At 39.0% G+C, this 13,947-nt stretch overlaps 1 protein-coding gene across 2 annotated transcripts in view; it reads left to right on the top strand.

Moving 5' to 3' along the window:
* Positions 1–13,947, top strand: part of EXOC4 (exocyst complex component 4) — a 634,133-nt gene that overhangs the window by 156,406 nt on the left and 463,780 nt on the right. For both annotated transcript variants that reach the window (XM_033099157.1, XM_033099158.1), the window contains exon 8: positions 13,658–13,803. In XM_033099157.1, coding sequence (XP_032955048.1) covers positions 13,658–13,803 — 146 coding nt within the window. The remainder of the gene's footprint in view (positions 1–13,657; positions 13,804–13,947) is intronic.

Raw genomic sequence — 13,947 nt, 5'->3', positions numbered from 1 at the left:
GTGATTTCTTTCTACATAAAAAGTGCTTCATTCATGTCATGGGATTGAGTAACCTCTATGTAATTCAGGAGATAAAGAAAATGTGTTAGGTGGTGCTTGTTCTTAGGTGCTTCGTAGCTGAGATAAAACTAATATTTTTAACAGCACTGACATTTCAAGACAATGTGTGATTAAGTTCTAAATTGTGTGCTTTTGAATGTCAATCTCAAAACTAGAGACAGGCGACTATTACATTTTCACCCCTATTCACATGTAACTGGACCGAAAACATTCTAAATATTCAGTTTCCAAATAGATTAGGAGGTGTTTTCTTTAATTCGTTTCTAAAAGGAAATTTCTTCCATACTGAAACAACTCTTTTTTATGTTTTGTATTTTTAATTATTTCTCCAACACTGCCTTCATTCCTTAAGAGGATTTCTTTGGTTCATTGTTAGGCTAAAGGTTACAAACCATAAAACTCCTCCTTCTGCTAAGAATAGAGCATATTTCCAAGGTGGCAATAGGTGATTATTATTTAATAGAATTATTATGTTGGCAACTTTCAACTCATATGTGACAAAGCTCAGGAATTCCACCATCTAGATTCCTAGTTTTTAAAGTATCATGACTGACACAGGAGAAAAAAAAATAGTCTTTATTTTCTAAAGTTGTTACTTGTAGGACCTTTTTTTATGATGGAGAGGTCTGTCTAGGTTTCTTTGAAAGCTGTTTCAGAGTTGATGAATGTGACAATTCTAGTGATATGATTTATATACATGGACAAAGGTGAGCTAGTGATTGTCCAGATGGAAAAGTGCTCAGTGCAACTTTAAAACTGCATGTATAATATATACAATTGGCATTCTATAGATTTATGGGTTGTAATTTACTGCTGTTTTGATTTAAAAATTGAATGATCTACCTATGGTTCTAGCGATGTTTCAAGCCGCGAAAGAAACAATTCCATGAAACTCAGCAGTGCAAGCTGTTTCCTTGTCTGTCATGTCCCAAGTCATAAGTTTATAGTAGTTCCCTATATTATTTATTAATGTGAGGATTATTGATTATAATAGCTCACTCTCTGAGAATATAAATTATAAAACATTGATTACGTGGGCAGTCGGATTCCTTCCACGTTCGGCTAAACCACAGTGTCTTTTGTCGCTCTGCTCCATTGTGTATTCAGTCTAGGTGTCGTCTGCCTGTATCTCTGGAAGCTATTAAAGGTAAACACATGTATTCCAGTTGCAAGTGAATGGAAAGGAAATGAAAGCAACTGTATCCCAGCCTCTACATTGCCATTAACGAGTCTGATTTTGGGTTGCAAGTTATTGTAACCGAATCCTGGAATCACTGTATTTACACGGGTCACCAGATTCTAGAGGGATATGCATGGCTAGAAAATGCTTAGCTAATGGCTTCATGGACCCAGAAGAAAGAATAGTTGTACCAAGGCCAACAAAACAGGCACTAACGACTGTATCTTCCGTGGGGGAAGGCAGGTCACGATGAGGACTGATGAGCGTGGCTGCCTTCCTGGAGCACCTCCCCCTAATGTCCACTCATGGGCTCCTGCCCTTGAACACGCTCAGGAGGCAGAGCACCTTCAGATGGAGCAGACCTGGGCGATTGGGCCCTAACGGATGACTAGATATTCCACTCTACTCAGCATCTCCTGTATGGGGAGGGCACACACTGCCTCCCACACCTGTGTATGTGCAGCACCCCGGGCAGGGCCTGGCACTCAGTCGTGCTTATTGAATGAGTAGAAACATCAGTGAAAAGTTGTGCTGGGCCATGAAAGGTGGCTGGATTTGATGTAGCAGACGGAAATGAGGTGATTTCTTTCAATTTAGTAGGACTCTGAATAAAGGCACAGATGTTGGAATGATTTTGAGACACACTGGAGATTTTGAGACACACTTGTTTGTCTGGTTAGTGGCCTCTGGTGGATTTCTGGTGATAATGGTGGGTAAGAGGTTTTTCAAGACCGGTTCGTGGGCATTTGGTGTTCTGTCTTTATTGAAGTGCTGTCCTGATCTGGTTGGGTAAAGCTACTTTAGGAGAACAGGGTGCAAATGAGACCAGGCTCAGGGATTTCGTGTGCATAAAGCCCTTCACTCAGATGGGATGGATTGCACACTCACACAGTGAGACTCAGCGAGAGCTGCTTTGGGCAAATACAAAGGAGACTGAGACACTTTGTCCTGAGAAATTCTGTCTCACAGACTAATCACAGAACTCCTGATCAGTTGCCATCCTCCATACTGCCCCTGGTCACAAAGGAACACTGGGAAGAAGCAAGTGTGAGAGGTCAGCCCACCTGTCTACCTGCAGCTTAGAGCTCACCATTCCGAGTGGAGCCATTTTCTCCATCAGATTGCTTACTAAAAGCCTGATTGACACTTGCTGGATTGAACCAAATGTCAAGCTCTGAAACTTTATCCTCAGGAAGAGGGAGCCCCTTCTTGTTTCAAGGTGGTATGTCCCACTATACCACTCCTGGAGAGGTAGTCGCAGGTGCTGCTAAAAGTACCTCACAAATTTAAGAAGTATTTCCAAAAAAGAACCATTTAAAAATTCTTCCCTGCTTCCTCTTTTTTCACCTTAAGTTGGCTAACCGTCATACTGTATTACATTTTCACTTACAGATTTCTTTCAAACTCACAAGCTTTGGTTTGTTCTGTAGCAAAATCAAATCCCGATAGTGTAATATAATTGCTAGAAATAATTCTAACAGTAGTAGTAGCCAAGCTGTGGTAGTAAGACTTGGAACCCGCACATTTCTTTTAAAGTATGCTGTCGGTATGTACTTTGTATTGAACAAACACTGAGCTTTTCTTAGACTTTTAGAAGGAATAAAAAAAAAGAATTAAAAGTGTAATCAGAGTCAAAAGCAGAAAGAACAGTAGGATTGCAGAAGGAATTATTTTTTTCTTCTATAAGTGTGTACTTAGCTTAAAGAATAATTATTTTTACTGGCTAGATAGTACACTCCAAATATTTTCTGATTTTGAGTTCTGCAGTTATTTTGTCTAGAGCACTACACAGCTATTCATCTTAGTCATTATTGTACTCAGCGGTTGTTGTACCCAGCTCCTTTTAAGCTGGAGAATCTGAGATTGAGGATTAAAGCCAGAATGAGGACCTGACTCTGGGGTTTGGGATCTGTCATTTATCCTATTGCGGAATACAAGCACTCGCAAATTTTTGTGAAGTACACTCTGAAGACATGGTTTTGCTTTTCAACTGTGATGACACTGTAATTGATCAAATATATTCTTTCAAAGAATCATAAATTCTTATTGGAGTTCCAGGAGATGTCATGTTCATTTGTCAACATGTCACTCCAGGGACACAGGTGCAGCAAATTTATGGAGGAAGCACCTCTTGTTTCTCCTGAGCCACATAAACATGAAGCAGACTTGATTGAAGACATGTGGCTTTAGATTACTCCTCAGATGGAGAGCAATTAAGATCTCGCTGTAGAAGGAATTTCACTGTGATTCTCAGGTTTTTGAGCAGCATAAGCAGAGATCAGGTCTGAGAGGACACCAAAGACATTTTTGGAGACCTGCAGATGTCTTGGAACAGACTACTAAGGCATTCCCTCCCTGGCAGAGGGACTGTTGCACATTTTTCATCAAGTGCATGATTAACTCTGACATTTGAAAATAGAACTTCTTGGGAAAATAAGCATGATACTTCTGCATTTTTAATTAAGATATTTAGTTCCTGTCAAGGCTGGTAGAGGTTTTTTCCCCCCTGTGAAGGGCAATATATTGTCAACTTCTGAAATTTTTAGAAACCTGTACTTAACCTTTAATCGTCATTCCATTTACTTGGAACTCTGATTAACAACTTTTAAAGTTCATGAGCTCCTGGTAAACGCAATTAAGACCTTTTTGGAGTTTGTTATTAAGAGCTGGCATTTAAAGAAGTCTAGGGCCTGGCGACTGTTGCTGTCTTCTCCATAGCAGGATGTCTTTAGCAATTAGCAGAGAACAAGAGATACAAGAATCGTGCTGTATTGCCTCCGAGTTAACATGGTTGGTATTTAAATAGCATGCTGTCTTCTCCTTTTCTGTGACTTGCTTTGTGGTCTGAGCTTGTTACCAAGGGGTAGAAGCCAGCCGAGGATAAGTAGGTAGAACTGTGGCAATTTTCATAACTGGGAGAGTCTGGCGCAGTTTCCCCACCTCTCATGTTCTGAAGTCATGTTGACAAATATTCACTCTGGCTTAGCAAGCAGTCAGGTTAACTAACCATCCTGTCCCATTGCATTTTATTTTTTATTAGTTTCAGGTGTACAAAGCAATGTACTAGTTAGACATACCTCTCACAAGATGATGGACCCCCTCCCCCAATCTACTACCCTTCTGACGTGGCCTTTTATTGCATCTCTCTGCTGGGTGTGGTGGTCGTTTTGAGAGTTACAATTGAAAGATGTAGATTTTGAAGAGAAATGATTCAGGTATGCAAACTTCTTTCTAAACTCATAGGCTTTTCAGCTTTTCTGACATTGTCCTTGGGTCGTGGGGGCAGAAGGGAGGAGTGGAATGTGTTGGAGCAGGTCTGTGTTCGTTGTCAGGAATTACCAAATGGTGGAGTAATGTATGGAAAATGGGGGGTGAATCGTTGAAAGCCAGAAGGGTCCTATTGGACCATATGCTGCCAACCTGGCAGGTTTCTTCCACTCGCCAATAGACTGGGCTCTCTGAGATGCATGTGATACATTGATTAGGTACTTTGAGCAGATACTGTGCTTATTAGGGGAACGACAAGAGAAAATAATGACACGAGATGTCAACGAAGGCAAATCAATCACATCTATTCCATATAACAGGACTGTTAAAGAATACTTGATCTTGACAGCTTTCTGTACTGTTTGAAATTTTTATGAGCATATATTGCTTTTAAATAAAAGATCAAAATAAAAGAAAGAAACATTTAGGGGAAAGTAAAGTTAAATAGGAAAACCCATCTGAAGGAATTAATTTTAATGCCAGAAATATCAGTGAAGTAGTTCTCCATTTTTGGACCCTGGAGTTTGTAAATATTTACTATAAATGTACTTAAGCCAGCAGTGCAATTGATTGGTTAACCTTTTAAATTGTAGGCTAAGCTCAAGTGTAATAAATGAATGAAATAGTTTAATTCCATGTTTTGAGTTAACATATACCGTTTCAGTAGAAATAGCATATAATAATCACAGACGTATTATAGATATGGAATTTTTTTTTTGTAACAAAACTGATAAAATAGTATTACTTTTTGTTTAATACTGTCAAGCTGTCAACAGATATTTTTCATCAGTTTAGTATTTTACTCAAGGGATATATTTATATCTATCTATCTGTCATCTATCTATATCTATACACACATATGTATATTTCATCAATATAGACATTTCATCTATATATATTTCATCATCTTTGGATAGAATAATTTTCCTATGTTATAGATAGAAATATTTCTTGTAGATATAAAAGTTGACAAAGTCTACAAATGAGAGATATTAAGTTGCTTCTTCAGTTATAAAGGATTTTAGTTAAGGTATTTCAGTGTGAGATGAATTTGTGGTAATACAAGGATGCGTTGGACAGAGTGCCTTCTTGTCAAGTCATGTTGGGAGTTTAAGAGAGAAATGCAAGAAAAGTTAAATATCCAGCAGTATATGATTAGTTACCAAATCCAGGTAATCATCGTGGGTCCTATAGGAATTTAATGGATGATTTTAACATAGATTGGTCAGAGAAGGTTTTGTGTATGTGGTAGGAGCTGAACCGGTCCTTTCAGGAAGGCTAGGACGTGGGCATGTGGGAAGATTATTCTAGATGGGGATAATATGCATGGCTTCGTAACAGTGAGTGCCTTACTGAATTGACCATACACACGATTCATACAGAAGAGAGTAAGATGTGATTAGATAGCCTGAAACCAGATTCTGAAGAGCCTTCCATTAATTCAGGGGAGAGCCTTTTTGCAAACTCCCTGAAGCCACTTTATTTCTCTCTGGACCCTTGTGCTTTGTATCCCCCCTCAGTGCCTCCCAACCATGTTTTCTCCCTGTCTCTACAACGTTCCACTCAAATCCTAATGGGAATGTACTTAACACTGTACCTGGCACTCAGTAGGGACAAAATAAATGTTATTTGGAGCTGCATCTGCACTTGTTATTCCTACAGATTCCATTTTGAATCAACTGTAAGCAAACATTGGTTTTTATAGGTGTGTCAGTGTTCACAGATTACAGATAACTAATATGAAGGATTCTTTAGTAACTGAACTGCTAATTGCAAATTTTGAGTCGTAGCCATTTAATTGAATAAACTGTCTCCAGAGAGCAATTTGGGTCTCTTCCAAGATGCATTAACTCTTTCAGGTCATTAGGGTAGCACTTATCTCATTGGAGCAGAAATTTAATAAATGGTATTCCTGTGATGTGAGTCAATTAATGTACCTCAACCAGCTTCAAGTTTCACCATGGGTGTTGTAGTTCTACTCAAAGAAGCTTCTGTGTGAGTGTAAAACATCAATAAGGAGCTGCCCTTTCAAGCATCTTACTTTCAATTTAGGTAACCTACTGGGGGGGCCCTACTTTGTTTGAGACACTGTGCTAGATGTTAACAGAGATGCAGAGAAAAGGCGTGGCCTGAACTGAGAGGCAGGAGAGAAGGCAAATGACTACGAGATAAAATCCTTGAGAGGTACAAACTGCTGTGTGGGTTTCAATGAAAGTGACATATCGTAGTTAAGATGGATGATGGGACCATGACTTGATCACACAGTCTGCTCATTCATGTTTATTCTTGCAGTGTCTACGTGTGTGTGCCTGTGTGTAAATCTGAACAAACATATGTATGTATACACATATACGTATACATGTAACGGTAAAATACCATATGAATTAGATCAATCAGAAGCATTTTTTATAATTTTCACATATGTGTCAGTTCCCCTCTTGCTTGTATGAGATAGGAATTTTAATGTCTGGTGTTGATCTAAAATGAGTATGGTAAAGATGTGAAAAACAGAAGAAAACACCATCTTTTGCAGGTGTGTTCACTGGTTGTCTGATAGCCCACTGGTGGGATATTGACCTCTAGATAGTAAGAAGGATAAGAGAGGTCTGGCCTACCCAGCAACATTTGTTACACATTTGATACCTATTGTGAAGTTAGAGGCAGCTAGTTGTCATCATAAGACAAGAGGTTAAATGACATAAGAGACCATTGGCAAAAAGAACTTGCAACCGGGGAAGACCTAGCCAACACCTCCAGGAGAAGACAAAACTTCCAGGCTGTTAACTCCTACCTCTCCATCCTCATGCAGGGGCTTGGCATCTTCTTGGGGCATATGGACTCTGATTTGTAACATCTAAATGTATATACAGTTCAACAACTTTTATTGCAGTGGGTGCATTTTGTGGTATGTAAATTACACCTCAACGAAGCTGTTTTAAAAATACTTTGGGATGGGGTGGCCGGTTAGCTCAGTTGGTTAGATCGTGGTGCTAATAACACCAGGGTTGCTGGTTCCATCCCCGCGTGGGCCACTGCGAGCTGCGCCCTCCTTAAAAAAATAAAAAAATAAAAAATGGGGGGATAAAATGAAATTACAAATATTCAAAGATATATGTCCTTCACAGTATCCTTCAGAGACCATACAGACATACGCTTAACAGTCCTAATGAAAGTTAATTACTGTATAAATCATGGGAATCTCATCAACATTATTTCCCCTTTCACAATTACGTGTTTGAGGGTGCACATGAATATGAATATTCATATGCTTCACAAGGGAGCATATTCCAAATTAAATTTATTGTCCTGATCGAATTCGTTCTACCTACATGCCCGATTATTGTTCCTGGAACCACACGCGTTTAGCCTTTCAAATACGCACTCTTTTACCCACTTTAATTTCTCCTCTTCTTTCCTTCACAGAATCACTGGTTAAGTTTTATGTTTTTCCTCTGCACTGACACTCTAATATATGCCTTAATGTACAATCTCAGTAACACTACTTTAAAATCTCTTTTTCCCCCATGAACTGCCTTGGTAGGTTTTCCCTTCTCGTCCCTCTCCCTTTACAATGTTTCCTTAATCATTTATTTTGCCCCACACCCCACTGCTTTCTAATCTATTTTATATGCTAGCAGATAATTTACTTAAAGTATATTTATCAACGTTTTATTTACCTGTTCAAAACCTGTTATTGCCTCATCATTATGTATTTGACTTCAATACCTGGGCATCTGCATTTTACAATAATTATTGAAAATTAAGTATTTAATGCTGGCACATTTAAGATATTGCCCAGGAGACATTGAGCCTTAGTTCATATTGGGAGCTGATGGTGATTTTTTTCACTTTATTATTACTCCTAACATAAGCAGTTCATTTTCAGATTTGTCACTGGAGACAAACACGGTATAGCTTTGCTGCACATCATTGAACATTTGAAGTTAGTACTCAGGAGAACTGGTTTCCACTACTGCTATCATGAGTTACCAGTTTTCTGCAAAGGCAGTATTTAGGATATAAATGTCACTAGATGTGTACTAGTATATGTTCATTTATCCATAGGTATCTTATTGAAGAGACAAAAGCCCGTTCAAGTTATCATAAGGAAAATGTATTAAAGGTTATAAGGATATATTATGGAACCAAAGGGCAGGAAATCTAAGACCTTATCAGCAACTGGATTTGAGACATGTAAATCTATAGAAAACGGGTTGCAACCTTTAAATCTCTCTCCTGTAGGTGTCTTGTTTGTGTTTCTCTTATTATCTAGTTCATTCTTTATTTTCTCTGTGCAGATTGGCTTTCTTTGATTTTTCCATCCACTTGGTTGCCCCAAAGAATTTCCATCTACTCAGTCACTGAGCAGCAAAGACTGTATCCCACTAGCGTGTCCCTCAGAAAGTGAATCTGATTGGGTGATTGAGGGTTGGCTCTCCACCTGGTAGAATAGGGTCTGGCCATGAGGGTGAGATCCCAGGGTAAAGTATGGCTGTCAGAGTCCGCTGTGTGGTTGGGAACCAGTTCTTCGACGAGGAGAGGGTTTTGTAAGCTGGGAAGTTACTGCAGGGGACCTACCACATTCCATACCTAGAAGGATCTGGGTGTTTCAGTGAGTAGCTCTACCTGGATAAACAGAGGCTAACGGCAGGTGGTGTGTTAATCTTAATCCAATAATTCCCATATTTATTTTTAGAAAACTTTGTATGACCACAAGCAGCCACAGGCAACGTGTTAAAGAGAATTAAGTGGAAAAAGGAGGAATTTATTGGGAGTGATGTTACCAATGTTATGTTATACATCTCAAAATATTGGCCCTGCTTTATACATCATGCGAGTTTTGGACTAGCGTCTTAGCGATTGCTAATTAAATATTATAGCAGAAGAAATGCCCGACCACACTAATTTGAATGTTTTTTTAAAGCAGTTTATTTCTGTGCTTCAACCGCAGAACCATCTGACATACCAGCTATGTCAAAAAATATAGTGAATCATGATCTCACTGATATATAGATTTTCAGGTGCTTTCCAACCATATTTTCATATTTCTTGTCTTTGGTTTTACACATTAATGCCTTTTAACTTAAACTTAACAACACCCAGAAACTTTGACTTTTATTTTACGAGCTCTTGATGAGTAAGACATAGCAATTTTGGGGACTTAAAGAGAGAAAAGAAATGAGTGTCTGAGATATGAAGGCATTTAGAAGCAGCAAGAACACAGGATTATCTTCTGCACATTTTCTGTGGGCAGAGGATGTATTTGATATTATCTGGAATGCCCTTTGCCCCAGAATTCCAGTCTTGAGTGATTTTCCCCAGGCAATCATAGATGAGTGCTTAGGATATTCACGTATAATTTGGAAGACGCAGTACATCATCCACAATGATGTAGAATCATGAAGAAAGTATTTGGTTATATTTTAATACCAGATGTCTGATGTTTGTGTCAAGACTTTGTAGTAGATTTAGCCCAATTCAATCAAATCTCAAGTACCTTAGAAATAGGAGCTTATTTGTTCTTTAAGATATGTAAAAATGCACTTTTACCAATTTGGGTGTCAAGATAAAATGTTACCTGTTTTAAAGTAGTATTCTCCGGCTGGTGGTGAGTGGTATTAGGAAAAAGAAGCAGATGCATCAGTGGAATAAACACCGCAAAGGCTGTGACGAAAATCACACTTATCCCTTTTTTATTTTACTTCTGTTTTAGATTTTTGTATTGGAGACTCATTTATAGCGCTCATTCTATTTTGGAGACTATCTAATTTGCATAAAATATCATAGATCATGGCTTCTTATGGTATACTTTTTAAAATTCAGTGAGTCACTACTATTTTGATTTTCTGGTATGTTGTGTGGCGCTGTGGTGGGATTGAAGAAATATAATGCTTTGAGGATATAGCATTTAAGTTGGGGTGGCCAGGTATCTTTTTATTAAATAATAACTAATAGTACCAGGCAGTTTTTTGATGAGTACTTACTGAATGATGTGTAAAACCAAGTACTTTAGGAGTTCAGAAAAGGGGACCACTGGCCTAGAGTAGCCTGGGAAGGAATCATTGAAGAGAAAAGAGTGGAACTGTTTTTGGAAGGGTTTGTTAGAATTTATTTGGGAGCGAGGGTAATCTAGGTTAGGTGTTCCAGAAGTGAGAAGGCCCAGACATATTGAGGGAAGAGTTAAGTAGGTGATTGTGATTGGAGTGTCGTGTTCATTGTGTGGAGAACAAAATACAATTGGAACTACATATTGAGATCAGATGGTTGTGCATTATAGAGGAGTAGTCGTCTATAGATGAGTACTCATTATAGATGAGTAATAGTAGCAACAGTGCTTTAGGAAGATCACTCTGTTGATGGGGTATGAGAAGGACTCGAAGAATAAGAGATGAGAGTCAGAAAGTTAAATAAGAAAAACTGCATGAATTGAACTAAATTGGTGGCTGTCAGAATGGACAGGAAGGGGCAAACTAAAGGAGTTGAGAAAGAATTAACGGACTCGGGGACTAATCCTTTTATGGATACAAGGGATAAAGTATTGTATCAAAAGATGGTTCTGAACCATCTTTTTAAACCTGAAGAGCAGTGAGAATAAGAAACTACTAACAACAGCAAAAAAAAAAAAAAAAAAAAAAAAAAAAAATTACCAGTTTTCTGGGAAGAGGATTTAGGTTTCTGAATTTAGGATTGATTTTATCGTTGAAATATGTGACCGTGTCAAGCATTCAGTCACAGATGTGGAACTGGAGCTTGAGAGAGAAATCAGGAATAAATCACATCATGGTAGAGGAAATAATATATGTGAAGGCTGCTTTTGGAGGTTTGGAACCTAAAAACAAAAGGGAAATAAGATTGTAGATAGTGCATGAGGACCAAGCAAGATTTTTGTTGAGAAGGTAGAAATAGCACGTTTGCAGGTAGAAAGGGAGAAGCCAGCGGAGAGAAATAGATTAACAATGCTGAGAGGTTATAACTGAGGGGACTTGGTTGATGCGTGTTCTTCAAATACCAGGGTTTTGAGAATGCTGGTTATTTAGACCTTGGTCAGTAAATATTTTATTTTACAAAGCCAGTCATTGAATTCTAGGATAAGTAAGTACCTCAAAGAATTACTTGGTATCTTCATGCTTTGGTAGAACTATCTTTCTGTCATATTGGTGTTAAAACCAGTGAATCCAGTGTATTTGTAGACATCTTTCTGCTTACGTCAATTTGATATTCTGTTCTGGTTTACTAGATATCTTTTGATCACAGATTTCACACACTTCATTAGCATCAGTGTCAAATCTACAATTTGAGTCACTCAGTTGAGTTACTGAAGTAGAGACCCAATTTGATATTTTCCCTGACTATTGGGCAGTTTGGGTGATGTATTAACAGAGGAATATTTGTGATTATGTTATTTCATCAGCATGTTGAATGTTGAATAATATTCTAGTAGCCTCGTCAATAAGTAAAAAAAAAAAAAGAAAAGAAAAAGAAAAATTGACCAATCTGTTAACATGTTTTGTACTTTCCCAGCGAAATCTTTATTGTACAGAAAATGACATAAATCAAGTCCACTTACTGCCACTCATAGTCATTCTCATTGGCAGTTTTTATGCTCTTGGTGACACTGTCATGGCGAAGAGCATAGGCTTAGTTAACTAACCCTTGGCCTGTTAGGTTCTAATTATAAGACCTTACGCTTGTTTCTTTTTCTTTTCTTTCTTCCTTTTTCTTTGAAGACTATTTTTTTAGAGCAGTTTAAGGTTCCTAGAAAAATCGAGGGGAATATACAGAGGTGTCCTACTGACCCTTTTCCCCACGCGTGCATGCAGGCCGGTTGCTTTATACCACTGATTCTCAGTTTCTTCATCTCTGAAATGTAGATAGCAGCTCTGACCGTAGATTTCAGGGTTGAGGAAGATTATGTTTTCAAAATGTCTGATGTTTGATAAGTACTCAGTGGTGTGTATGTGCTCATGTTAGAGAAATAATTGCTTTAAAACTTACATGGGGGCAACATGTTCATAGAGTGCTTTAAAATGATTTTTGATGATAATGCTTAGTATCCTCAAACTTGGCATCGAATGAATGAATGAATGAATGAATGAATGAATATTCAAATGCAAGCGGGAATGAATAGTTACATGGGACCTTGTGTCTCTGAAAAGCTTTTACTTCAGTCATGGGTAGAATCGCTTGCCTCTATGTACTATACCACTTGGGTATCTTAAAAATTTAAACGTGGTGAGGAACTGTGGAAATCAGTTGATATACTTTAGTCGCGGGTTAGATATTCTTAGGAACCATGGGAATTTCTATTCCAGATCTGCTATTTTCTTTCACAGTAGTGGGGACTTGTTAGAACATAGGCCATAGAAATAGTAGAGCCGCTGATTCTAGCCCCCCCCGCCCCCCTCAAGGCTCTAAAGTGGGTTGATTTTATAAGCAGGACCCACTGGCGGTGGTTATCGAAAAAGCTGCTTCTTTTGGTGCTTCGAAGCTCTTGAGCAGTGGTCTTAGAAATCATTTGTAGGTCAGGACGTCTTTCCTGCCGCAGCCTGTGGTACCCCCGAGCAGGTCTGTTAGCGTGCCTGTCCTCTGTGCTGTCAGGGTGAAGGGGAAGGGCCTGCACTCCAGAGTCCTCCACCAGGGTCCCTCCGACCTCCGAGCTAGCTCCTGAGCCTCACTCCTTCACCTGTAATCCCAGGGTTTGCAGGGTAAAACTCGGTGCTTTCAATGAGGTAGTGCATCTGAGTGGATTAGCCCCTTGCTTGCAATATAGTAAGCCCCCAGTAAATGCTCCAGCATTGCTGCTGCTGCTGCCGTGATTGGAAATAATGGGGATTAAATCAGGGCTGAAGGAGAATATTAACTCAGCCCAGGGCTGCTACATTTAGACCTCTAATAAACACGTTGCCTTCCTCCCGTACTCACAAGTCCACCACACGCTGTTCCTATTTGGAGGAGTAAGCAGGCAATAGATGGCTTTCGGACTGTGACGCCACTTCCCTCAGACCTCCCACTAGAAATATGCATAGCTAGGTGAGCATACTTCCGGATGTCAAGGCTGCAGTGTTAGAATTAGGTTTTTATGGTTTCAAATCACTTTCCCTAATAGTATATCACAAAGGTATGTGTTAAACTGTCTATCTGATTGTACAGATGCTGTTGACCGAGTACTTGGATATGAAAAATACTCGTACGGCCTCTGAACCATCTGCTCAACTGAGTTATGCCAGCACTGGACGAGAGTTTGCAGCCTTTTTTGCCAAGAAGAAGCCTCAGAGGCCCAAAAATTCTCTTTTCAAGTAAGTCTCTCCCCTGTTGGTAAGATTGCAGGTGTCAAGAAGTGTTAGATCCAAGTGGGGTGACGCTACTTAGTTGATGGCCATTACTTCACCCTGTCAAAGTTGATTGGAAATAATTTATGGGAAGTCAATTTTGTGTCCTTC

Source organism: Rhinolophus ferrumequinum, chromosome 26 (genome assembly GCF_004115265.2).
Source record: "Rhinolophus ferrumequinum isolate MPI-CBG mRhiFer1 chromosome 26, mRhiFer1_v1.p, whole genome shotgun sequence".
Classification (NCBI taxonomy): domain Eukaryota; kingdom Metazoa; phylum Chordata; class Mammalia; order Chiroptera; family Rhinolophidae; genus Rhinolophus; species Rhinolophus ferrumequinum.
The sequence above is the reverse complement of the archived record's forward strand: the minus strand, read 5'-3'. Positions and strand labels throughout refer to the sequence as shown.